Source organism: Pagrus pagrus (assembly GCF_965226575.1).
Source record: "Pagrus pagrus genome assembly, chromosome: 4".
NCBI classification, from domain to species: Eukaryota; Metazoa; Chordata; class Actinopteri; order Spariformes; family Sparidae; genus Pagrus; species Pagrus pagrus.
In genome coordinates, this window is record NC_140188.1 from 35189058 (window position 1) to 35215172 (window position 26115).

Genomic DNA, 26115 nt, shown 5'->3' on the forward strand with positions numbered 1-26115 from the left:
GGAGTGGTGATCGACAACAGACTGGACTGGAAAACTAATACCGAGGCTGTGTACAAGAAGGGGATGAGCAGACTCTATTTCCTGAGGAAGCTGAGATCCTTCAACATGTGCAGCAAGATGTTGGAGATCTTCTACCAGTCTGTTGTTGCCGGCGCAATTTTCTTTGCTGCTGTGTGTTGGGGCAGCAGCATCAGAGCCAGCGACACTAACAAACTTGATGAAATCATCAAGAAGGCTGGCTCTGTACTTGGTCTCAGGCTAGACTCTTTTGAGACCACGGTGGAGAGGAGAATGCTGAAGAAACTTTTATCCATCATGGACAATGATCAGCACCCTCTCCATCACACAGTAGACAGACAGCGGAGCACCTTCTCTCACAGGCTGCTTCAGCTCCGCTGTCAAAGGGACAGATACAGGAAATCTCTCCTGCCACATGCCATCACACTGTATAATAACAGCTAAAACTCTGGTCATAACGTACAGTCTCCACGCACTTTATATGTTTTTACACTGTTCTGCACCTCATCTGTTCACTGCACCTTATATTGTATTTTATTTTGCACTACAATTAATACTGCTTATGTATACATCAACACTGCCCATTTATACATTTGTATACATATTTTTTTTATATATATACAATTTTTATATTACATTTTATATTGATATGTTAATATGTCTAGGTTGTTCTTTTTATTTTACATTTTATATTGCTATGTTAATATGTCTAGGTTGTTCTTTTTATTTTACATTTTATATTGCTATGTTAATATGTCTAGGTTGTTCTTTTTATTTCACTGTGTTGTCATTCGTCTCTGTGTGTAATGCTGCTGCTACACCTTAATTTCCCAGCTTGAGATCAATAAAGTATATCTATTCTATTCTATTCTATTCTATTCTATACCGAGCACAAAGTGAAAGTTTTGTGTGTTTACTGTCTAAAATGTGACGAGGGAGCAGTTAAGACTAGAGAAGGCAAGTTCTGAAGAAGATGATTCAAAAATAGAATATAAGCTGTGAGCCAAACGTCAATGCTGGCCTGAATTTGTGTCGAGAAGCAGCTGATGGTGTATCAAGAGATGTTACTGAGAATGAATCAAATATACTGAATGAGACTGAAAAGTTAAATAAATCTCAATGTATCAATGATTTGGAACATTTAAATGGAGTTTCTGGCTTGAATGAATGAAAAGATAACAGGTGAATACAGTTCAAATGTTTGAAAATGCACTATGTCACCGTGTCTGTGTTTAAATGTTTGAATGGAGTGAATATGTTGAAAAATGTGGAAGGATTGTTGGTCCGATTGCTGAAAAATTAATGAATAGTTAAGAGTTGAAAATGTTTGAAAAAGTGTGAAAATGTGAGTTTCCGCCATTCATTTTAAATTGGGAAATTATTCGCAGAAAACATTGAAGCCGTAGAAGTACATAAGTAGTGAATGCTTCCAGCATTGTCTCCCATCTATGTTGCTGCCAGTGCTTCTTTGGTTTGTACTTCTTTTGGTTTTTGTATTCTCATTTCTCTTTGTTTTTTAGTGGATTTGCCCCAGCCTGTTTTTGTTGCTTACTTTTTGGACAGCAGCTTATCAAAGCTCACTTTTTGTTTTCAACCTGCCTGCCTTTGAGTGTTTTCTATTTATTTTTTTATCAGTGACAAATATATAAAATATAATATAATATAATATAATATAATATAATATAATATAGAATGGAATAACAAAAATGTCATGTAATGGGCACTAGAATACATTTAGATTTGATATCCTCTACTTCCGCTCTCAGGATAAAGTTTACTATTTCACCACAAGAAGGGACTCTGACTGAATAGTAAACAGAAACAACTTTACTTTCATCAAATCTACATTTTCTGGCTACACTAAGTGCCATGACGGCCGAAATGCAAGCTTTCAGAAACCTATGGGTGACATCAAAGGGACTAGGACCATGATACATGATGACCTATATGACCTATTCTTTATTTTGTTTTTTTTCGTGCTTTTTGTATCTTCTGTCGTTCTAGGTTCCCGGCTACTCTTTGGCCATCAGAGCTCTAGATAGTGGAATCCCACCCATGTCCTCAACCGTGATGGTCAACATAGATATCTCTGACATCAATGACAACCCACCCATCTTCTCTCCGGCCAATCTCACTGCTGTCACACAGGTAAACCGTACAATCCACATGCTATTACATTTTATCACAAATATAAGAATGCAAAATTTACTGAAAATAAACTTTGACAAAAATTCAGTGAATCATTGTTTGGTAAGAATAATTCCAACTTTGGTGGTGCAGCACAAAAATACATACCTGTACATAAGAAGCCTCAGTAGGTCCCCTTTTAAAACATTCAGTACAAATCCTGTAAGAATAGCTGAATAAACAAACAAATACTTGCATCTGAAGTAGGTATGAGTGAAATTAGTGGTAAGGTTTGTTAGTATAATACTACCAATTTTTGTCTACCCCAGTAAAGTAACAGATTTTAGAATAGGATTACAAACTTTCAGGTGTTTGTAAATTCACCCAAAAATGAAAATTCAGTCATTATCTACTCATATCCATGCCGATAGAAAGTTGGGAGAAATTTTGTTGGTCACAAAACATTTCTTAACCTTTAAAGTAAAACAGTGTTGAAGCATTTTCAGAAACAACTGAAGTGGCTGGAGACTTGTGGGAAAATGTTAATAACAAAAAAACAATGAAAAAAACTTTGCTCCATGTAGCTCAGCTGGCACAATCCACATCTCTCAAATGGATTTGAAAAGACATTATTGTGCAGCTGAGCTCATGCACCTTCTTCAGATGCAGTAGGTGCAAGCACATTTAGTTGAACAACGACAGTGAAGATGTCAGCTTAAAAATGGGTGTAAATAATGTATTCATCTTGGGTTCTCGGGGCTTCGGAAAACTTGGATTATGCCAGACTTTTTTCTGTTGCTTTTTCATGCTTCAAAACATGTCTCCAGCTCAGTTGTTTAGCAGAATTCTTCAACGCTGTTTTGCTGTCAAGCTCCAGAAATGTTTTATGGACTACGAAACTTTACCTGTCTCCCATACACATGAGGCGTATGGGAGAGTAGATAATGACAGAATTTTCATTCTGGGGTGAACTGACCTTTTACACAAAAATCCAGTCTCTAGTGGCACATTGATTTTTGCTTGATATAATCATTCCTTATGTTCATACTGGAATTTGAGAGAGCCCTTGCTAGAACCAATCCAAAAAGATGAAGGACAAATTCCACAGTTCATTCTGTGGTAATGATAACTGACCCTTCAAATAAACTTTTTGAATACTCTTTCACAATGACCAAATAATATTGCTATACACTAACATATCTGGCAGTCTAAATGTATTTTCAGGGTACTAAAAATTGAAATTACTATTCAGTATTTTGAATGCATCATCTTGCTGAAACATAAAGCGCCCCACAAAATGTACCCACAGACAGGTAGGTCCTTCTAATGATGCATCTCCACTTCCAGGAAAACAAGCCAATTGGCACCAGCATCCTGCAGTTGTCCATCACAGATCAGGACTCCTCCCATAATGGCCCACCCTTTGACCTCCGCATCCTGTCAGGAAATGAAGGTGGAGAGTTTGTACTGGAGAAAGATGGAACACTGGTGGCCAATCAAGTGCTCAGAAGGGACCTGGCAACTGAATATGTTATTCAGATACAGGTAGAGTCAAACTGGTCTTTAAAGTGTAACTGGCAAAATGCAACCTAGGCTTTTTTTGTGAATGTACCCGAGTCAACTCACGTTAGCAGTAGCAGTAGCCATCCTGCCAGTCGAGATGCGTCGATCCCCGAGTGCGGCGTAATATGGAGCTGCACTCGGGGATCGACGCATCTCGACTGGCAGGACAGTTGTGAGCGGAGCAAGCGATTGCTAACGTGAGTTGTTCAGAAACCTTCTTTTTAGTAAACTCTGTGTACACAAACAATGTTCTCAATGCTTGTGTTCATGTGTAGAGACCCTGGTGATACTACGAGCAAAGTTTCATGTTGGGTCGAGTCTTTTTAGTGTTTTAAAATTAGCGATTTTGATGCTACCATACAGTTGCCACTAGCACGCAATTGAAAATGATTTTGACCCAAAAACGAAAATTCCATGTAAATTTTAAAAGTGGGTTTTTCGTTGTAATTATGCTTTTACACTAAGGTTTGACTCAGGTACATTCACAAAAAAAAGCCTAGGTTGCATTTTGGCGAGAGTTATACTTTAACATTGCACCTGTAGCGCAGCTGCAGTCAACCATCTGTAGTAGGGCATTAGTGACTTCAGATTTTTTCAAGTCGACTTATCCGTCAATAAAGTCGAAGTCAAGTCGACACGTCGTTTGATGACGTCATCACATTGACACAGCGGAGGAACACCTCCATATGTGTGTCTGGCCCACAGCCGGAGAGTTTTAAAACCAGGAAACAGCTGATCACAGTAATCAGTCCATCACTTCAGCCGCGGACGTCAAGATGAGCAACTGGAAAGCCGCTGAGATCCGGGAGATGCTAGCGTCTCCTCGATCTCTGTAGCTGACAGCTAGCAGACACAACCAAACAGCTAGTAGCTGCTGTCAGCTTGTTGTGTAGTGGCAAGCTACGAACGGTCGCTACTTTCAAATTAAAAGCCCCCCGCTAAGAACCCAGTTCTAAAATCCAATGGGATGCAATGTAAAGCTCTTATTTTGAAGACAAATTCGTTGTCACTGTTCACTGCCCAAAAAAAAAAAAAACCCCCCAAAAAAACCACGACTTGTCGACCACTCTCAGGGGTCGTCGACTTGCGCCACTGTTGTCGACGCGTCGACAAATCGGCTTTTCTGTTAATGCCCTAATCTGTAGCATCACATGATTTAAAAAAAATAATGATTTTGTCAATCACTTCATGCCTTTTAGAAAAAAAAACGCAAGAAGTTAACAATAACGTCCATTAGCATAAGCAATCATAGCTTGCTCATTATGCACAAATGGAAGCTCTCACAGTAGGTCCACACACATACTTTCGTGGGGTGCTTTTTCTTTAGTAATACTTTCAAAATTGGTTCCAAAGCAACTACACACAAAGAGATGGAGAACCTAATCCACAGTCCTTGGGTAAGTACAGCCTAAAATAATGAGATATCAACAATCTGAATTAGATCAATGAAATGGGTATCTTCGAGAATTAGAATTATCCCTTTCACATTCATTTCTTGTCTTTCCTAGGACAGGATTAAGTTATTTCTCCTTTTAAGAGTTACACTACTACAGACTTCCTTTTTACAAAGAAAAAGTTGAATTCATTAGCAAAAACCATGCTCAAATCCATACTTTGAGAGGTTTTGCTGTTAAAGCTGTAATTGATCACTAGCATACTATGTCTAATGATAACTAATGCCAGTTAACCTTAGCTAAATATTGCTGTGTAACTACCATTCACAAGTCAGCTTGCTTATGACTCTTCTCTACTATGTTTTAGCATTTACCATGTTTTATTTTGTCATATAGCTCACCTGGTGGAGTGTGTGCCCCTTACAGTTGTGTCCATACTGCAGTGGCCATTCCTTACCTGGGTCTGCTGCATGTAAAATCCCTCCAATTCAACTAAAATATGTGTTTCTATTAGGGCATTAACAGAAAAGCCGATTTGTCGACGCGTCGACGTCAGTGGCGCAAGTCGACGACCCCTGAGAGTGGTCGACAAGTCGTGTTTGGTTTTTTTTTTTGGTTTTTTTTTGGGCAGTGAACAGTGACAACGAATTTGTCTTCAAAATAAGAACTTTACATTGCATCCCATTGGATTTTAGAACTGGGTTCTTAGCGGGGGGCTTTTAATTTGAAAGTAGCGACTGTTCATAGCTTGCTGCTACACAACAAGCTGACAGCAGCTACTAGCTGTTTGGTTGTGTCCGCTAGCTGTCAGCTACAGAGACCGAGGAGACGCTAGCATCTCCCGGATCTCAGCGGCTTTCCAGTTGCTCATCTTGACGTCCGCGGCTGAAGTGATGGACTGATTACTGTGATCAGCTGTTTCCTGGTTTTAAAACTCTCCGGCTGTGGGCCAGACACACATATGGAGGTGTTCCTCCGCTGTGTCAATGTGATGACGTCATCAAACGACGTGTCGACTCGACTTCGACTTTATTGACGGATAAGTCGACTTGAAAAAATCTGGTCACTAATGCCCTATAAAATGTCATATTGTGCAGTCAACATTATAAACCAATGAGCTATTAGATTAGATGAGAACTAGGAGTTTCTCGTCATGTCCTTGTTCCTGCAGTAAATGAAGAGCCGCTGCTGCATCTAACTATAAAAACTGCCTCACTCTCATGAGGTTTTTGGTACCCATTTGTATATGACATCAGGGTAAGTCCGGATTGGACACCAATTTGACTGACATGCATTATGACAACTGGCTCATCTCAAACAAGTGTAATGTAACCTTTTACGTACCGCCTCTACAGATGGACTTCCTGATGAAATAAAGATCATTAAGGGATGTCACCAATTAGAGATGGTATCAAGTCTTTCCCCTGCCCTCTCCACTTGTGTATCTTCTCCTGTCTTTCATCATGAGCTCTTTTTCTATCACTGTTCTCCCTCCTCCTCCCAGGTGACAGACTCGGGGAAGCCTCGTCTGTCTTCCTCTTCCATGCTTACAATCAGGGTGATTGAGGAGAGCCTCCACCGGCCAGTGGCTTTGCCACTACAAGTTCATATCGTCACTATGGAGGATGAGTTTCCTGGTGGTGTGATTGGCCAGCTGCACGCCACTGACGCTGACCCTTATGATGCACTGACCTTTGGCCATGCCCCCCCAGCCCAGCGCAGTCTCTTTAAGATCAGTCCTCGCGATGGCAAGATCATCGCCCTGGGAGGGCTGGATGCAGGAAGGTACTCCCTCAATGCCAGCGTTAGTGATGGCCGCTTTGCTGTACCTGTACCTGTAAGCGTACATGTGGAGCAGGCGACACCAGAGATGTTGCATGAGGCGGTGACGGTACGCTTTGAGAGCGTGGCTCCACAAGACTTTGTGGCATTGCACTTGAAGGGCGTATTGAAGGTGCTGCAACAGGCCGCTGCTTCACAACAGCAGGACACGGTGCACCTGCTCAGTCTGCAACCAGTTGGTGGGACCCAACAGCTGGACATGCTTATTGCCGTGGAAACCGCAGGGGATGGGTACTACAAGGCGGCATACCTCACCCAGAAACTCAGTGCATCCCGGCGGCAGCTCGAGGAAGTCCTCCGAGTGTCAGCTATCCTAGATAAAAACTGCTCGGGACTGGAATGCCGCGGGGCACAATGTGAACAGAGCATCATCCTGGACTCACACAACCTGGCTACATACAGCACCCCACGTGTCAGCTTTGTTTCGCCACGCTTCCACCGGACCTCACGCTGCACATGCACTGGTGAGTGATTGACTCTTCTAAGTGTACCCATTTTTCAGTCACAAACCTTGTGTCTGAAATCGCATACAATATACTACAGTAGGTACTACTTCAAAGTGGCCATTTCACTCGCGGGGAGCGAGATTCACGCAACGCGTGAAATGTCAGTGACAACTGTAGCCACTAGGTGAAAGCATAGTACTGAATTGCAGCTCAAACGATTTTGGGACAATTCCACATTTGACCACAATGTAGCTGCAATGGAGAGTGGCGCTGTTTTAGGCTACAGGTAGAGTGAATGGAGAGGGGGACTGCTAAACCGTATCAGATTGATTCAGACTGATTGTTTCACAGCGGTGGGACACCTCAGTTATCTGGGTGACCTTGGATAATCACTTGTGCTTTCTTTGTTTTACAGTAGAGCTAAAATATGGACATTAGTTGTTTTTTTAAGGAACATTTGTTTACTGGTAAAATTGCCGACCTGAATTATTGTCCCAGTCCGCCCCCGTGAGCCTATATCACGGCCTGACTGGATGTTGCTTAAATATAAGAATAGCCTATAATAATATCTGCTACCCTAAAGACATCTGAGGTTGTGATTTCGCTCGCTCGCTCGCTGCAGCCACGGCTAATAAGCGGAGGCAGAAACAATTACGCACAGCCTACAGAAGTTTCTACGTCCATATAAGCATTTAAGAAATGATTCTTATCAGTTCCATAATTCAGAGAGGATTTTTACTCAACGAAAAAATTTATAAAGATCAGCTTTTAGGTTGAAGACACGACAGCAGCACGTATGTCCAGACACTGAAGTGAATACTGATGTATAGCTCCCCTGGTAGAGCAGCTCCCTCAGTAAGCTGAAACACCCGCTGATATGAGTTCGAATCTCCGTATAGGCTGTAACTTCAGTTAATGTGTTTTCTTTTCTCATCATCATTATGATCACATATGGCTCCAAGTTCGAGTAAATAAATGAGCAAATGAGCATTAATTCTCCGCCGGGCCGCGGCACCAGCTTTCCTGCTTGTGTACATAAAATACATTAAATTCTGACACCACAACTGTAGCATACCGAATATCAATAGATGATAACCAGAAAAAAAAACGTTCTATTGATCTGATTCACCGGCTGCTTTCTTTCTTTCAGTTGTGGTGTCAGAATTTAACACAAATATTTGTGCTTTCTATTCCTTATATTTTCTACAACAGGCTTATAGAAAGAAGAACGACGCCACGTCATGTCAGACAGTTTTCTCTCGCTTTATTAAAATACATAATCAGCAGCTTCACAGTAGTCGGATATACAGAAGGTTATTTAAAGCGGAGTGAGTCCCTAAAGCAGTCTCCCTGCAGGAGGAGATCCCTTGGCCAAGTGATCAATGTATTTGTTGCAGACCTCTTTGCTGTCCTCAGCGCGCGGGGGTGGGGGTGGGGGCGCTGGCGTAGCAAGCTTTTCGAAAGTGTGGGGGATGGATGTGGTCTTTCCAGTTAAGCGAACTTGTTCCAGATGCCTTAACATTTGCATTCCCCCATACTGAGGAATGTGTGTATGAGACGAGAAGTAAGCACCATCCAGGATGTGTCCATCCTGCATTCGGAGGTGGAGAAGCTCATTAAGCTGTGTCTGGCCCTGCCAATGGCCGCGTTTCCCAGATTTGTTAAGAAGCTCTTAAGTGCTAAGATCTTCTTAGGAGCGCTCTTAAGAACGCTGTGAAAGAAGGATGTGTTTCCCAGAGTCGCTCTTAGCTTAAGAAGATCTTTCACTAAGAAGGAAATGTAAGATCGAGCTGACCCACTCTTAACAGCCTTCTTAGTGACCAAATGCTCAGTGATCAAGCCGCGTCAGGGAAATTTATATCCTCCACTTTTCGAAATAATAAAACAATGCTCAATGTTGAAATGCGCTCATAGCTGCGGACCACTGGCGCAAGAAACATAGGTTAAAGTGAAACTCTCGCCAAAAAGCAACCGAGGCTTTATTTATGATTGGGTATGAGTCAAACCTTCACGTACAAGCACACTCATGACCAAAGAGGCACTTTTAAGATTTACCGTAGTTTCGTTTTGGGGCAAGCTCATTTTGAACGGGAGTACATAGGGCATACCACGACGGCATCAAAATGTCTATTTTTAGACCACTAAGAAGGCTCCACACATCATGAAACTTTACTGGTAGCATCACCAGGGTCTCTACTCATGACACGAGCAGTAAGAACATTGTTTGTGTACACAAAGTGTGTGAAAAAGACGGTTTTGAACTACTTACGCTTAGCTACTGGGACTCCGGCGCGCCGCCGCCATTCCAGGCAGAAAGTGTCGATCTCCGAGTGCGGCCATCATGACGGAGAGTAACGGTGGGACGCTCAACAGCCACGCGAGAGGTTACGTGACATCACCGGCTGTTGATGCCGTACTGTTTGTAATATGTGGCTCCCTTGTCAACATGGACGTCAGTGTTGCTTTTGACTAACGACAGAACAACGAATTATCCGCGAATTCATCTGGAAATAAGCCCGAGGAGCGTCCCACCGTTACTCTCCGTCATGATGGCCGCACTCGGAGATCGACACTTTTTGCCTGGAATGGCGGCGGCGCGCCGGAGTCCCAGTAGCTAAGCGTAAGTAGTTCAAAACCGTCTTTCTCACACACTTTGTGTACACAAACAATGTTCTTACTGCTCGTGTCATGAGTAGAGACCCTGGTGATGCTACCAGTAAAGTTTCATGATGTGTGGAGCCTTCTTAGTGGTCTAAAAATAGACATTTTGATGCCGACGTGGTATGCCCTATGTACTCCCGTTCAAAATGAGCTTGCCCCAAAACGAAACTACGGTAAATCTTAAAAGTGCCTCTTTGGTCATGAGTGTGCTTGTACGTGAAGGTTTGACTCATACCCAATCATAAATAAAGCCTCGGTTGCTTTTTGGCGAGAGTTTCACTTTAATAGAAGGAAAAAAAGAACTTCTATTGAATTACACGTTTAAGTTTTCCACACACATCTGCATATGAGTTTATAGTACTACACATAAAAAAACAACAACCCTGTGGCATTTCACAGATATCAAGGGAACAGATGTAATTAAACTCAGCTGAACCTCATCCAGAGAGGCTTCACCTGCTACTCTATATAAATGCGTTGCCAAAGTCCGTGCGTGTGAGAAACCATGGCTGCAATACAGCACATTCTCGCTGCAAACCAACAGCGTCGCCGTGCGCGAAGCCAGACGGTTTACATAAATGCATACGTGCGTCAGCACTTCTCCCCGCTGGACGTGCTGTCAGACCGGGCTGTCCAGGCAAAGTACCGGCTGCCCCGTGCGGAGATCCAACGGCTGATCACCCTGGTGTCTCCACACATCCCGAGAGCAACCCGCTGCAATTTTGCCCTCAGCCCGGAGGTGCAGCTCCTGGCTGCGCTGCGTTTTTACGCAGTGGGGAGCTTCCTGGAGGTGATGGGGGATGGCACTGGCCTCAGCAAGGCATCGGTGTCACGGAGTGTGGCAGCTGTGACACCGATTCTCCTGCGCCATGCCATGGATGGCACCCTCATTCCAATCCACAATCCCTCCCTGGTGGATCCGTGCTGGGTCGGTAGAAAGCACTACGCGGCCGCCAACACACCCGCACCCACACCCCGCCCGCACACACACACACACGATACATGCGTAGCCTAATTGCACCTGTGTGGGGGGACCACGGGGCGCTGTGTGTGACTTATGCGCTGATAAAGTGGTGGGTGATCGATTTGCCTGGCATCGATTGATTCAGTTTCAGCAGCACCGCGGTGGACAGCTCCCACTAAGAGCTTCTTAAGAAGCTTCTTTGGCTTGATCTTAATGTTCTCCTAAGAAGGCAGTTAAGAACGCGTCTGGGAAACACCCGTATCTTAGCGCTCCTTCTTAGCCGAACCCTTCTTAAGAGCCTTCTTAAGTCCTTAAGAACGATCGAATCTGGGAAACGCCGCCAATGCTGTTATGTTCCTTAAATGGCTTGATTTAGTGATCAAAGTTTCATTTTCTTAACAATAAAGATGCCGTGTTCATCCATCTAGTTCTCTTATAACTGCACGCCATTATAAAATAACTTCAAATCAAATCCTTAATCATTGATAAAAGTGCGTGCTCCCCCCCCCCCCCCCCTCTCAGAAAATAGTTCCGACGTCCATGAAGCCGGTGAATCAGATCAATAGAACGGGTTTTTTTTTCTGGTTATCATCTATTGATATTCGGTACGCTACAGTTGTGGTGTCAGAATTTAATGTATTTTATGTACACAAGCAGGAAAGCTGGTGCCGCGGCCTGGCGGAGAATTAATGCTCATTTGCTCATTTATTTGCTCAAACTTGGAGCCATATGTGATCATAATGATGATGAGAAAAGAAAACACATTAACTGAAGTTACAGCCTATACGGAGATTCGAACTCATATCAGCGGGTGTTTCAGCTTACTGAGGGAGCTGCTCTACCAGGGGAGCTATACATCAGTATTCACATCAGTGTCTGGACATACGTGCTGCTGTCGTGTCTTCAACCTAAAAGCTGATCTTTCTAAATTTTTTCGTTGAGTAAAAATCCTCTCTGAATTATGGAACTGATAAGAATCATTTCTTAAATGCTTACATGGACGTAGAAACTTCTGTAGGCTGTGCGCAATTGTTTCTGCCTCCGCTTATTAGCCGTGGCTGCAGCGAGCGAGCGAGCGAAATCACAACCTCAGATGTCTTTAGGGTCTTTGACGTGTGCACAAAAAAAGACCACAGTTAAACATAAAATGGGAATATCACAGATAAATACAAAATACAAAGAATAAGACCTTAAAATACATTTAAAAGGCTTCATAGTGAGTTGTTGATGATGATGATGGCGGATGAATGATTTTTTTCACTAAGTTTGTCCTTGCTAGAGGGACCCTGTAGCGACAGGCTGAAGGAAGGAGTTGGAATGAGGTGTGGAGTGGGTGAGGTATTATTAGCTACATTCTTGTATTTAAGCAACAACGAACAGAAACATAAATCAGGCAATTCTGTCCATTCCCGTTCATGGTCACTGCTCCCTGCTGCTGCATGTTGTCGTCCTCCTGCTCACAGATGCCACCTGGTGGTTGTTTGGGCACATTGCCGTTTCTCATGAAAACACAATTGATCCTCCACTAAAAAGGTGCGTGATTCTCGCGTGAACTCGGCCACAACGAAGTAGTACCTACTGTACATACACAATACTATTATATGTTGCATGTATCTTTTCAGATGCACAGTGTGTCTCATCTCACTTCCTGAGAGCCTCCATGCCGGTTCTAGAAATGTAACCATGGTAACCACTGCCAACAATGAATTAATTTAAAAAAATAATTTAAAAAAGTGAAATCATAGTTATACACTTACATTAAAGTTTCACCGACCTTACGCCAGAGCTGGCTTGGTGGCTGGCCGTCATTGTTTGTAACGTTATTGTTTTTGTCAGGAAAGGATATGTCAAAATTTTGTCCAGTGTTAGCCTACTGTAACATTTCCCTGTAAATAGAATGCATTTCACATAATATTGGTTCTATACTAAGGTTTCAGACATACTAAAAAGTCTATACTCTTTTAGTGTACTAAATAGCATGTTAGTGAATGAAACCAGAATTCTGACCAAAAAAATCTTTGTGGGCTAAATGTCACAGGCGGTTGTGTCTGTAGGGCGGGTTATGTCTTGAGTCTTTTCTATATCGAAGAAGCGAAGTTATGATGACGCAAGTATGTGTTTTCATAGGAGTTGTGCACACTAAGTCAGTGATGTTTAACTATACAACAATCTTTTTTAATATCTAAATAATAATAATCTAAAAAAAAAAATAAATGACATTAAAACAGAGGATGCAAGTGGATGCTCATTCATCTTAGAATATGGGAAATAAACCCCACGAATATGGTTCATTTTTTTTTAATAATGACCAATGCAAGATATGCTTATTGAAAGATTTCATTGAGTTACAGAAGCTACTGGAACAGAGATCTATAGAGTCTAGCCTGCACATGACGTCATGGCTTCTAAGATTTAAAGAAAAAGCTGATTGAGGTCTGATATAGCTTGGCTAGCTTCATCATGGTGTTTGCTAGTAACCACACAATGGAGCTGGACTTTCCACTTAAACATGCTGGCTTTCTGAGTAAATAGAGGGACCAAGATGTGGTCTCATGCTATTCTTGCACAAAATGCACCATGAGCTTCCAAGTTTGTGTATCGTGGAACACATTTGGCACCGCCTTCTGAAAATAATGAATTTGACAGATTTAATCATATCACAGGAACATTCCTGTGATATGATTAAATCTTCAAGGTTCTGTATTTGTCACATACACAGAGCGTATAATACAATGTGCAATGAAATGCATTTATGACCCTTCAAGATTCTCTTGTAGCTGGTAATATTAAGAAAATAGATAAAGGTATGATAAAGAGATGAAAAGGAGATCAGAGATGAATATGAAATGTTATATTATGTATACATCGACTGTATTTGCTTATACTTTATACATAACACATACACTGCAAATACTATATACATAAACACAACTATAAACAAATATTGATACTAATGGTTAAAGTGAAATTAAAGAGTTAAGAGTGTGATGGTGCAAAGTTCAGTAATATGAGGATACAAACAGTCGGTGTTGGCAAAAAGTCGATAGATGAAAAGAAGGTGTAAGAAACAGTTCAGTTATCAGCTGGATTTGTTTTTGGATTTTAAAGTGCAGTGAGCATCTCATTTATAACTGTTGAATATTCTATCTGCCTGGGGGAGAAAGCTTCTCCTCAGCCACTCTGACCATGCCTTTAGGCTGCAAAGGCATCTTCCCGACCTCAGCAGCCTAAATGTATGGTTGTGGGGGTGTGCCGAGTCCTTCATTATTAGTTTTGCTTTTTTCCTGGAGCATGTGGTTTGGATGTCGTGCTGGGTTGGTGGGGTGGTACTGGTGAGTGCACCACCTGCTGCATGTTTTTTTCAGTCCCAGGCAGAGCAGCTGCCGTGACAGGCAGTGATCGACTCTGAAAGAATGCTTTCCATTACCGCTGTGTAGAATGCATTGGGAACTGCAGACAACATTAGCCTATGCATGCACTTCCAGCCATGCCATGATAGGCACGTTGTAGATTAAATGTTGACTTAGAGTAACTAAAATGCATGAAATGCTAGATAAGGGATATCAAATTTTAATGCGAAACGTAATGCAAACACTAATGAAATGTTGACCATTGAATTATAGTTATGATATAGTATTCCCACATTCCTTTCCATTATGTGTCCCAAAAATGTCACCTTTCATACAGTGGTCCTAAGTGCATTTGTGCACATAATACAGTTTATGCCCAGAAAAAGACACCTTGGGGCACAAAATACATATGCTTAAAAACACAGTATGTGACAGTGGCAAATTCATGGTCTATGTAGACCCACAAGGGTCATGTGATATGGGAAAACAATAGTAATAACTTTGGAAATCCTCCAACAGATTATTCAGGATTTCATACTTTATGCCAGACGCATATACCAGGAGTACTTGCATCAAATTGAACCTAAAATACATAGTCATCATGGCCTATGGTAATTATTTCCTAAAAAATAGGCCTATATATTTTTTTGAAACATGGGGACTTAAAGACACTGTTGATACTCTTTATATTTACTTTTTGGTATAACAGACATGGTCTATTATGCACATACATATAATTTGCCCATTTATTTTCCTGATCATAATACGACATAGGAGACAACAAGCAAACAGTATCATTTTAACTTAGTAGAGTATAATAATAATGTAATATTTTGTTCACACTGAGAGATACAAACTGGGAATATTGTCCTGGTGTCTATGTGGCATTTAATCTAATCGGGAAAAGATCGTTTGTCATTTCATTACAAATAAATAGAGATGTCTGATCACCTCTTTACCTTTACCAATAGAAGACCATCTGTGGTTAAAATAAACAGATCAGTGAGATCAAATAAAAGACAGTAGTGTGCTTGGTGAATTTTCTTTTTCATTTGTGAAGTTACTCATGACTCAAGTCATTTTTAGTACGTTTGTACTCGACTTTAAGTTCAGCTCTCATAGTGATATACTTCTCTCTCTCTCTCTCTCTCTGTGTGTGTGTGTGTGTGTGTGTACAGAAGCCAGCTGTACTGTCCTATCAGAACAGTGTGAGGGCAATCCGTGCCCAGCAGACATGCAGTGTGTTTCAATCGAGGCCACCAGAGGGACCTACGCATGCCAGTGTCCACCAGGGAAACTTGGAGAATGTGCAGGTTTGTGTCTGTCAGGTAGAAAAAAATCACAAGTCTGTGTTAAGATGTTTGATTCATGAAAATAAAACATGCAATAACAACATCTCAATAAAAAAAACATTTTTGGTGTATTTACAATGTTATTTTTAAGTAGTTGTACTAGTAAGTGCTAATAATTTGAAAATCATTGTACCCTTAAATACATATTTTTGTGTGTGTGTGTGTGTGTGTGTGTGTGTGTGTGTGTGTGTGTGTGTTTGTGTGTGTGTTGGCCGGGGGGGTGCAGGCCATTCATCTCTGAGTTTCTCAGGTAATAGTTACATCAAGTACAGACTGTCTGATCGGCTGCAGACGGAGCTGAAACTCAACCTTAGGATCAGAACACTTCAGAGCCGAGGAATCATCATGTACACACACACTGAACCCTGCATCATGCTAAAGGTACACATGTACACACAAGTGCTGGTCTTGGCTCAAACATTTTTCAGGGGTGATTGCTGCTCGATCACCAAGTGCATACAAGCTGCTGCTGTTGCTCTCCTCTCTGTGGGCGGATGGAAGTTAGACTTAGTTGAGAAACCCATAAGTATAGCAGTGTAATTTGAAACATTAAAATTCATGAAAATATTACTGGAAAACATATTCTTTTTAATGTTCAAAACATTTGAGATTATCATGATTTCTATATGTGGCATTTTTTCCAAATGCCCCATTATGATAATTTTTCACACTTTCTACATTTTTACATGCCAGTGTTATGATGGAACATAGGACAAGACTAGACAAGAATGATCCTAACAAGAGATTTGATACTGTGTATTCAATTTATGTTTGTAATTATGTGTGTGAGCAGTTGGAGGAGGGGAAGCTGTGGTTCCAGCTGACCTGTGGCCTTGACGGTGGTGATGACAATCCTGACATGTTGGGCATCTCTGGCCGTCGTGTCAATGACGGCAGCTGGCACACAGTGGCACTGGAGTTGGACCGCAACTTCAGTAGCTTGGCGCTAGATGACAGCTACATTGAGCGACGTCGTGGACCGCCATTCATACGACCACTTGGTCTTGACAGAAGCATCTACTTTGGAGCACTGGTCAGTCCATGAGTAGTTGTAGCAGCCATAGTAGGATTTCAGATGGCCCCATAATGCTAGCTACTTTAGTGCTCCTCAGCTTTTGGAGAACATTAATATATTTAAACGTACTAAAAGTTGTTTTTAACTGGTTGTTCCTGTCATTGAATTCAGATTCTGACTTATCTGACGTCATAAAATTAAAGCTAATTTTTATGGTAGAGTGCTGAGAATGAGTTAAGGAGTCTGAGGGAAGAATCTGTGGCCTCATTTAACAAAATGTTCAGGAAAACTTAAGGAGATTTTTACGTGAAATTAGTCTTAAAATAATTTATGCTTGGTGCATACTGTCTTATAAAAGAAGCCAGACAACCCATACTATTCAGTGGACTAAATAGTGGATGGATAAAGCACGTTGATAAAGGGAGGCTGTGGCTACAGCAGTGAATGAGGTCTGGCAAAAAGACAGTACTGCGGCTGATATTAAAACATGGTCTAGCAAATAATTCCTCACATCCTCTTTTGAAGACAATGTGTTTAAAAGGTTTCTGACACAATTTGTGAAATATAATGTGACATTACATTCTTACTACAAACTTGGCTTGCATGACAATGTTATATCTTGAAAACTTGAACTTGATGTCTTGAAGCAAACATGCATATATAACTTATATAGCACTTTTTAAAATACACAGTTACAACGCGCTTCACATTTTGGATAAAGTGCACAAGTCATATCCCAAAGTACAAAACAGGCATATGCTGTACATACATACCAACATACATTCATACACAAACACAAGTATGATGCACAGACACAATTTATAAAAACACTAACCTACAGAAATGTGTGGTCACCTCTGCATTTGAAATGTGCTCGGGCAACAACAAAAAGGCCCAGAGAAGATTATCGCAGAGGAGGACTGCTAGGATAAGGGCTCAGTAATTCTGTTTTGTATGCAGGTACCAGGCCATGCAGGGCCTTGTATGTAATTAGTCTGTGAAGAGGGATTTACAGTAGTCTAAACGAGAAACAGTTAAGGTGTGTAGTAGAAGTTCCACGTGATTGGCTGTTAGTATAGTTTTGATTGGTGCTTTTGTTTCTCAAAGAAGAAGAAAGAAAAGGAGCAGGACTGAAGTTTTGTAATGTGAGGTTCAAAGCACAAGTGTTGGTCAAATGGAATACAGAGATTTTTAGTGGTGCTCTTGATATTGTTGGCTAGAGGCCCAATATAATAAATTACCTCCTTACTAAAACAATCCGGGCTGATCACAAGGACCTTGGTTTTATCAGGATTGACATAGAGTCAATTTTGTGAAGTCCAATTAGTAACGTGAAGCAGATCATCTAGAGGTAGCATATGGAGAACAAGATGGGATCCAAAATTGACCCTTGCAGGATGTCACATAAGAGGGAAGCAGAGGAAGACACATATTTGCAGTAATGTAGTAATATGAACATTAAAGTATCCGTCAGACAGGTATGAAGTGAACCATTTCAGTACATAGCCACAGATGCCAACCCAGTTTGATAATATACCAATTAAAATTACATGATCAAAAGTGTCAAAGCAGCGGATATGATATAAGTAAAATGGAGAATTCACCTTTATCTGCATGCATCAGAATGTAATTTGTTACTTTGAGCAGAGTTGTCTCAGTGCTATGTTTTTGATGGAATCCAGGGTTGTTATTCAATTGGACCAGTAAAAGTTATTTTATGTGCAGATGTTGTTGCTGCTCTTAGTACAAACAATAAAACTAAAACTAAACTAATTTAGTTTGCTGTTGTTAGTAGCACTCAGGGCCGGAGTGGGACTCATTTTCAGCCCTGGAGTTTCATGCATCACACCGGCCCATTTTAGATCACGACCTATTATATTAAAATAATGTAATTATAACTTTACATGTTAAGCCTACAATAGCGCACTGTTCTCTAAAGCCTTGTAATTCGGTGTATTTTTTCTAAAATAATTCCAATTCAATGCAAGTTATGGTTGCTTCACAATGTGGATTTATTTCAACATGAGTGCACATCTCCACCATTATTCTTTGCAACACAACATCCTTTTCAACAAATTCAAAAAAGAATAAATAAAATATTAAATATTCAATTTGAAAAAGACTTGCCTGCACCTGTATCACATAAAAAACAATAATCTGTAAGGCATGTTTGACATGGAAAACACATTTTGACTGAACCAATTAAGATTGTTTTCAATGGCAAAATATGCAGGCTTATTCCATATTACTTTCATCCTATTCACTTTCAATTGTGTGCTTTGTTTACTATCTTACTTTTAATGATAAAAAGTATATCGGGCCACTACTATCATTTGGGCATAGAAAGTGGTTATATTGGAACTGATGCTTGCTTGTTCACAAACTAGCTCACCTGTTCCTTCCATGACAGCAGCTATCCCTTCCTCACCACTGGCTCCTGGCTCTGCCTCTGACACTAAATCACATTTTAAAAATGGTCATAATTCTCAACACAAATCCCCCCTTTTCCAAGTCAAAAATTCAAGTCAGTTTCATTATTGTAGTGCTGAATCATCTATCATCATCAATTATCTCAGGATTCAGCATTTTTCATATCTACACCATACTCTTCATTATATTAATTCTAATAATATTCATTCAATGAGCAATCCTACCTGCCCACTCTGGACCTGTGGTGGGCTCATGGCTGATCCTTTGTGCTGCATCTTGCATCTGAGGGGCTACAAGACAAAGTTTCCCAGTTATGTGGTGTCGCATCATACTATAATTTAAATTATGTAACATTAGGTTAGGCAGGCTATATGTTACAACGCCACGCAATTCATTGACTTGATAGGCTAATTAATTAACTTGAACGGTGCAGGTAAAGTTGCATTTTGTTCAACATCTTATCTTACCCATTTCATCATCTTCATTGGTCGTTTCAGACCGCAAGCTCATTTTATTGAAAAAGCTGCCGATTTTTGCACATTTGGCTGCATCTGTCTCCAGTGCTTTTCTCTTTTTAATTCTCGCTTTTTCTTCGCCACCCTTGCTCTTTTTATTTTCCATTTTGCAAACACCCTTGCACTTCTGGGGCTGGAGCCAGGCTACAAACACCACTGACAGTATGCGGTGTGCACGGACATGTTACATCAGGCTGCGTCTGCAAAAAAAAAAAGAGCTGCCAGTGGAGACGGCCCAGGGACAGCGGTAACAGCATACACGTAATACCCACTCATTGCCATGACTGAACACCCGCCCAAAATAAATAAATAAATTAAAATAATAATTGAACACCGGCCCTCGCGGCCCAAAAGTCAGACCGGCCCACCGGGAATTGTCCCGGTCCTCCCGATTAGCCACTCTGGGCCTGGTAGCACTGCCTCATCCACTGCTTCTGTTCTTTCATTTCATTCCTAAGATAAGTGTTGTTGTTGTAAATATTATTATACCAGAAGAAGAAACAAATGGGCTAAAATAAATGGATGTTCACTTACCAATCAGTGAGAGAGGTGAGAGCAATAGGATGAGACAATCTCTCTGATATCGGGCCTGTATTCTGTGTTGCAAACCAAGGCACTGTTCACGATGTATATGTCTGTCCTGCCCTGGCTCTTGATAGAATGGGTCAAGCGTACGGTGAAGTCAAAATAAAGCAAAGCCACACCTTCTTTATTTCGTGCTATGACAGGTGCATAGTATTACTGGGTTGGCATGGGTCAGACATTTGGCTCTTGTGGTCCAGATCTTTGACATTTTCTGTGAGACCATTGATCTTTTGCCAACAACTTTGGAACTTTTTACATTCATCAGAGGAGGTGACTGAAAATCCTGATTCAGAAGCTGGTCAATAGTATTTAACAAAATCTTAGGATTGTGCTTATTATTGTTAATTAGACCAGAGAAATATGGCGCTCTTGGATCTTTAATGAGCTAATTCAGCCTGGTTAATAATTCCTTCATGTGAAGGTAGTAAACATGTTTTTTCTTTTTTTTCCCCATTTTCGCTCCTTCTATGGCATATGATGAAATCAGCTATCCAGGGCGATGAATTGACGGTTGGGGCTGGTCTTATATAGCACTATGGTGCCTAGAGCTAAAGGTCAATTAGGGCTGTAGCTATCGAATATTTTTAGAATTGAGTATTCTACCGATTATCCCATCGATTAATCGAGTAATCTAATAAAAAAATAATTTTGCATCATTAAACAACAATACCAAATAATGCATAATGAAAATGACAGGCCTGTTAAATAGACCAAGCAATTGGCTTTTATTCCGGGTGTGTGTTTGCTTGTGTGTGCACACGTGCGTGAGGGAGAGTGAGAGAGACGAGCCGAGTGTGTGTGTGTGTGTGTGTGTGTGTGTGTGTGTGTGTTGAAAGGAGTTATTTGGTGTAGGCTATTACTCTCTTGCAATTTAACACAAATTAGTTTCCACATCCTAACATGATATCTAGTCATAGCGACATCAGGCTACAGCCTCTACAAATACCATACACTCTAACTAGCAATGGTAGGCTACATTGAATTAGCTAACATCAATGTTTACGTTAGCTTGTGTCGGCGACGCTTGGTGAGCTGGTGTTAACAACTGGATACTTTCGGTTCAGATGTTGAATCATTGTTGACGTGCTGTTGTGGTACGCCAGTTCTGCATTGCAGTAGACACATTGCACTTTGTTATCTTCTTTTTTAAGTGTGAAATGATCCCAAACTTTGGACCTTCTCTGTCTTTTACGGACGGTTTCTTGGCTCTCCACCATCGCGCCCACTCAATTCTGAACGTAGTGGTGTGTGTCCACAATAACAGTCTGTGTGGAAAAATGATCCCAGGGCTAAGCAGGCCGCATAACGCGGGTGATAGGAATTAAACGAAGCCTCGAGGCAGAGAATTTGCTTCGACCATTTTTTTGTAATTAACTTAATACAGAGTTGTTAAGAACACGTGTGAGCTCTGAGTTTCATAGTCCTTCATAGGGCCACTTGTGGGTCATTGACCCAACCGGCCTTCATGTGGGTTGCTAGGGCTAGGTGAGCCCGGGTGTGAATGGTTGTTAAGCTGTCTCGGGAGGGAACTCAGTAATGCATTGTAGGTGGGTGATAAGTAATGTCTTAGGTCACCTCCTCTGTTCAAAGACGTTCCTTCCAGTTTGACATAAATGGATTGTTTTACTCCTCTTTCAAACCATCTGTCTTCTCTGGCCTAGATGTTTACATTGTTGTCCTCAAAGGAATGATGTTTCTCCTTCAGATGTAAGTGGACAGCAGAATTGACCTGAGGAGTTGGCCTTCCTGTGTTGTGCCATTCGTTTATGGAGAGGTTGTTTTGTCTCCCCAATGTACAAATCTGTGCATTCTTGGCTGCATTGAACACATTAACTACATTACTCTGTTTATGCCTGGGTGTTTTGTCCTTAGGATGGACAAGTTTCTGCCTCAGTATGTTGGTAGGTTTGAAGTGAACCGGGATATGATGTTTATGAGTTTTCGTGAGTTTCTCAGATGTTCCCGTGACATAAGGAATGACGATGTTGTTACGTTTCTCCGTCTCCTCCTCAATGTCTGATCTGGAGTACAGTAATCTGTTTCTGCTTCACTACTCTTTCTGTACTGTTGAGTACACTGTTTACCATCCAGCTGCCGATCAGAAATGATGGAAATTGTAATAAACTTACCAGAATCACCTTCAGTTATTAAACAAATACTCCAGCCTCACTTCAGTACACAAAGATGCAGAGGCTCCAGAAAAACAACTTTTATCATCAGCTCAAACAACAGCTCCTGAAAAGACATGATGTCTGTGGCAGAGAAAAGAAGCAATGTAAAAAGAAGCTAAACAGGAGTACTTATTGTCGGGGCTTTTGAACACTGGAGACACCTGTGAACGAGTAAAGGGCTGAACTCGCAACGTTTCTTTAGACCAGTAAGTACCATCTAACGTTGTCTGTTTACTGAAACATATCTTTAGTTAACTAAGGACAACATAAACTGTAACAGTCAGGGTGATGTGAATGTTTTCCAGGTACTGTGGTGGTGCTAAAGCTGAGCTAAGTAAGCTGTGATGTAATCATAAGATAGAAGTCTTATTTTGACCAGCTGTATTCTTGCTCTGCTTTCAGTTGCCTTTATTTATAACAGCTGACTGTAAGTTGCGATTGTATGGACCCAGTAGTAGACCTACTGTCATTCAATTCTGAATACTGTAACAACTTGGCATTACCGTTAGACTGTTATGTAACTTTGATATACATTTTTGAGGACATTACAAGGTTTATTACATGTGTCTCACTGTAGCAGTGACACTGTTAGATGTAGTGTACAGTCAGTAAATCATGAAATTCTTGCTCCAGGAAAGAACAAGGAGCAGCTCTGGCTTCTACTCCCATGAAGAAATGACCAGACCTGCAGCGCTGGAAGATCCTGCAGTATTGGACTGAGTGAAAGTGACAAGTAAGTCTAAAGTGGCTGAAGATCTCTTTTCTCTGCAGTCCATGTTTCTGCTATATGACAAAGTGTCAAAATTAGTTTTGAACAGTGGCGGTCCTAGTTTGAATGATGTCCTAGGCGAACCTCACCTTCAGCGCCCGCCCCCCGCCAACACACACCTTCCCCTTCTTCCACAGCCTTTGTATATGAGACTTTCTCAGCAACAAGCAGACGCACCTTTACAAAACAGATGGCGCCCAGCCGCCCACTCCTCACACGGCAATATGACATAATTGACTTGACGTGTAAATGAGCAATACAAAAAACAGATGAAATGAATGCATATATATATATATATATATATATATATATATATATATATGCAGCTGCCCATATGAGGACCCGCCCCTGGTTTTGAACACTGTTCCTTACTTTTTTCCTGAAAGAGGGTGCAGATGGCACTGTGATGTGTATGTATCATGAGTACTGACAGTGAAATAATGAATAAATCCTGTCTGTTATACTAAATTTAAGATCTGACTAATCATATACTACATATAGAGAGGGCTTTACAAAAACATTCAAAACACAGTACAGACATGTTCTAATAAAAACAATGTGTCAGAAGCAAACTAACTGCCCTGCCACACCTTTGTCTTTTTAGGAGCAGAAATCCAGTCCAGCCACCCCTAGCGATGAATTACCACCCTGCCCTTTATTCTCATCTGCAGCTGGTCTCATCAACAAGCCCGCCCAGTGGACATCTGTCTCTATACATTACATCAGCTGACATCATTGACCATCATCCCATGACATATACTCGTAGTACGGTGTTGCGTCATTGCGTCATTTCCTGTTGTTGTGTTACTGACTGATAGCGTAACTGTGCTGCTCCGGCTCGTCCAAGCAGATTATTGTTGTATTCCTTCTGCAGCGACCGAGATCCCGCTTGTGATCGGGCACTTGCTGGTCCACTAAGGCATTCAACAATACTCTGTGTTTATAGCTTGGTCGCCGGGCTTGCTGCTGTTTGTAGCTCTCTTAGCTCTGCTGGCTAATCTATCGTGTCCTAGCTTAGCCACTATCAGCTAGCGATGGCTTCTCTCTCTCCCTCTCGCTCTCCTCTTTTCTCTTGCTCAGTGTGCCAGATGTTCAGTTACACCTCTGCCTCCCTTAGTGATACTGGTACATGTATTAAGTGTAGTTTATTTGTAGTGTTGGAGGCGAGGCTCAGTGAGTTGGAGGCTCGGCTCCGCAGCATGGAAACTCCGACTGTAACTGCTGCAGCTAGCCACTTAGCTAGTGCGGACCGAGCGACCGTAGCTTCAGCTAGCCGTCCCTCGGCAACTCCCGAGCAGCCGGGACAGCAGGGCGGCTGGGTGACTGAACGAAGGAAGCATAATACCAAACCAAAGCCCACGTTACACCACCAGCCGCTTCACGTTTCAAACAAATTTTCCCCACTCAGCGACACACCCGCTGAGAAACAAACTCTGGTTATTGGCAGCTCCATAGTACGAAACGTGAAGTTAGCGGCACCAGCGACCATAGTGAAATGCATCCCAGGGGCCAGAGCGGGCGACATCGAATCAAATTTGAAACTGCTGGCTAAAGCTAAACGTAAATATAGTAAGATCATAATACATGTCGGCGGTAATGACTGCCGGCGACGCCAGTCGGAAGTCACTAAGATTAATGTTGAGTCGGTGTGTAACTATGCCAAAACAATGTCGGACTCCGTAGTTTTCTCTGGGCCCCTGCCAAATCTAACCAGTGATGACATGTTCAGCCGCATGTCATCATTCAACCGCTGGCTGTCGAGGTGGTGTCCAGCAAACGATGTGGGCTTTGTTGATAATTGGCGGACTTTCTGGGGAAAACCTGGTCTCATTAGGAGAGACGGCATCCATCCCACTTTGGACGGAGCGGCTCTCATCTCTAGAAATTTAACCCATTTCATTAGCCAACAACCAGCCTGACAACCCAGAGTTGAGACCAGGAGACAGAGCTGCAGTCTTACACGCTTCTCTGAGCTTCCATTAGATCAGTTGCACACCCAAAACTTTATTGAGACTGTGTCTGCCCCCCGACCACCTAAATTAATTAAATTAATCAAATCAAAAGTCCACAGAAGAGGAGTTGTGCATGAAAATCTAATAAAAATTAACAGCAACTCTGCAATCTCAAAACAAGACAAGAGAATTAAATGCGGACTCCTAAATATCAGATCCCTGTCATCGAAAGCTGTACTAGTAAATGACTTAATTTCAGACTGTAATATTGATTTATTCTGTCTTACTGAAACTTGGCTGCATCCTGAAGAATATGTCAGCCTGAATGAATCCACTCCACCCAATCACATTAATACTCACATTCCTCGAGGCTCCGGCCGAGGAGGTGGTGTTGCAGCTATTTATGACTTAAGTCTGTCAATCATTCCTAAACCTAAATTAAATTATAACTCATTTGAAAGCCTTGTTCTGAGTCTTTCACATCCAACGTGGAAAACTTTACAGCCAGTTCTATTTGTTGTAGTGTATCGAGCACCTGGTCCTTACTCAGAATTTTTATCTGAATTCTCTGAGTTTTTATCAAGTCTAGTCCTCAAATCAGATAAAGTAATTATTGTAGGTGATTTTAATATTCATGTGGATGTCGTTAATGATAGCCTTAGTACTGCATTTATCTCATTATTAGAATCTATTGGCTTCTCTCAGTGTGTACATAAACCAACTCACTGTTTTGACCACACCCTTGACCTTGTTCTAGCTTATGGTATCGAGATTGAAAATCTAACAGTTTCTCCACAGAATCCTCTTTTATCAGACCATCACTTAATAACTTTTGAAGTTCTATTACTGGACTACACACCATTAGGCAAAAACTCCTTCACTAGATGTCTATCTGATAGTGCTGTAGCTAAATTTAAGGAAATTATACCGCTGGCACTAAACTCAATGCCATGTCTCAATA

The 26115-nt window shown here is 41.5% G+C and overlaps 1 protein-coding gene across 9 annotated transcripts in view; it reads left to right on the forward strand.

Moving 5' to 3' along the window:
• The window catches only part of fat3a (FAT atypical cadherin 3a), a 353888-nt gene that overhangs the window by 267877 nt on the left and 59896 nt on the right, over positions 1-26115 (forward strand). For 8 of the 9 annotated variants that reach the window (XM_084350971.1, XM_084350970.1, XM_084350973.1 and 5 more), the window contains 6 exons: positions 2023-2166; positions 3493-3690; positions 6607-7408; positions 15544-15678; positions 15944-16098; positions 16511-16750. In XM_084350971.1, coding sequence (XP_084207097.1) covers positions 2023-2166; positions 3493-3690; positions 6607-7408; positions 15544-15678; positions 15944-16098; positions 16511-16750 — 1674 coding nt within the window. Of the gene's footprint in view, positions 1-2022; positions 2167-3492; positions 3691-6606; positions 7409-15543; positions 15679-15943; positions 16099-16510; positions 16751-23066; positions 23167-23806; positions 25388-26115 lie in introns of those variants that run through there. The other variant, XM_084350977.1, reaches the window with a different exon arrangement.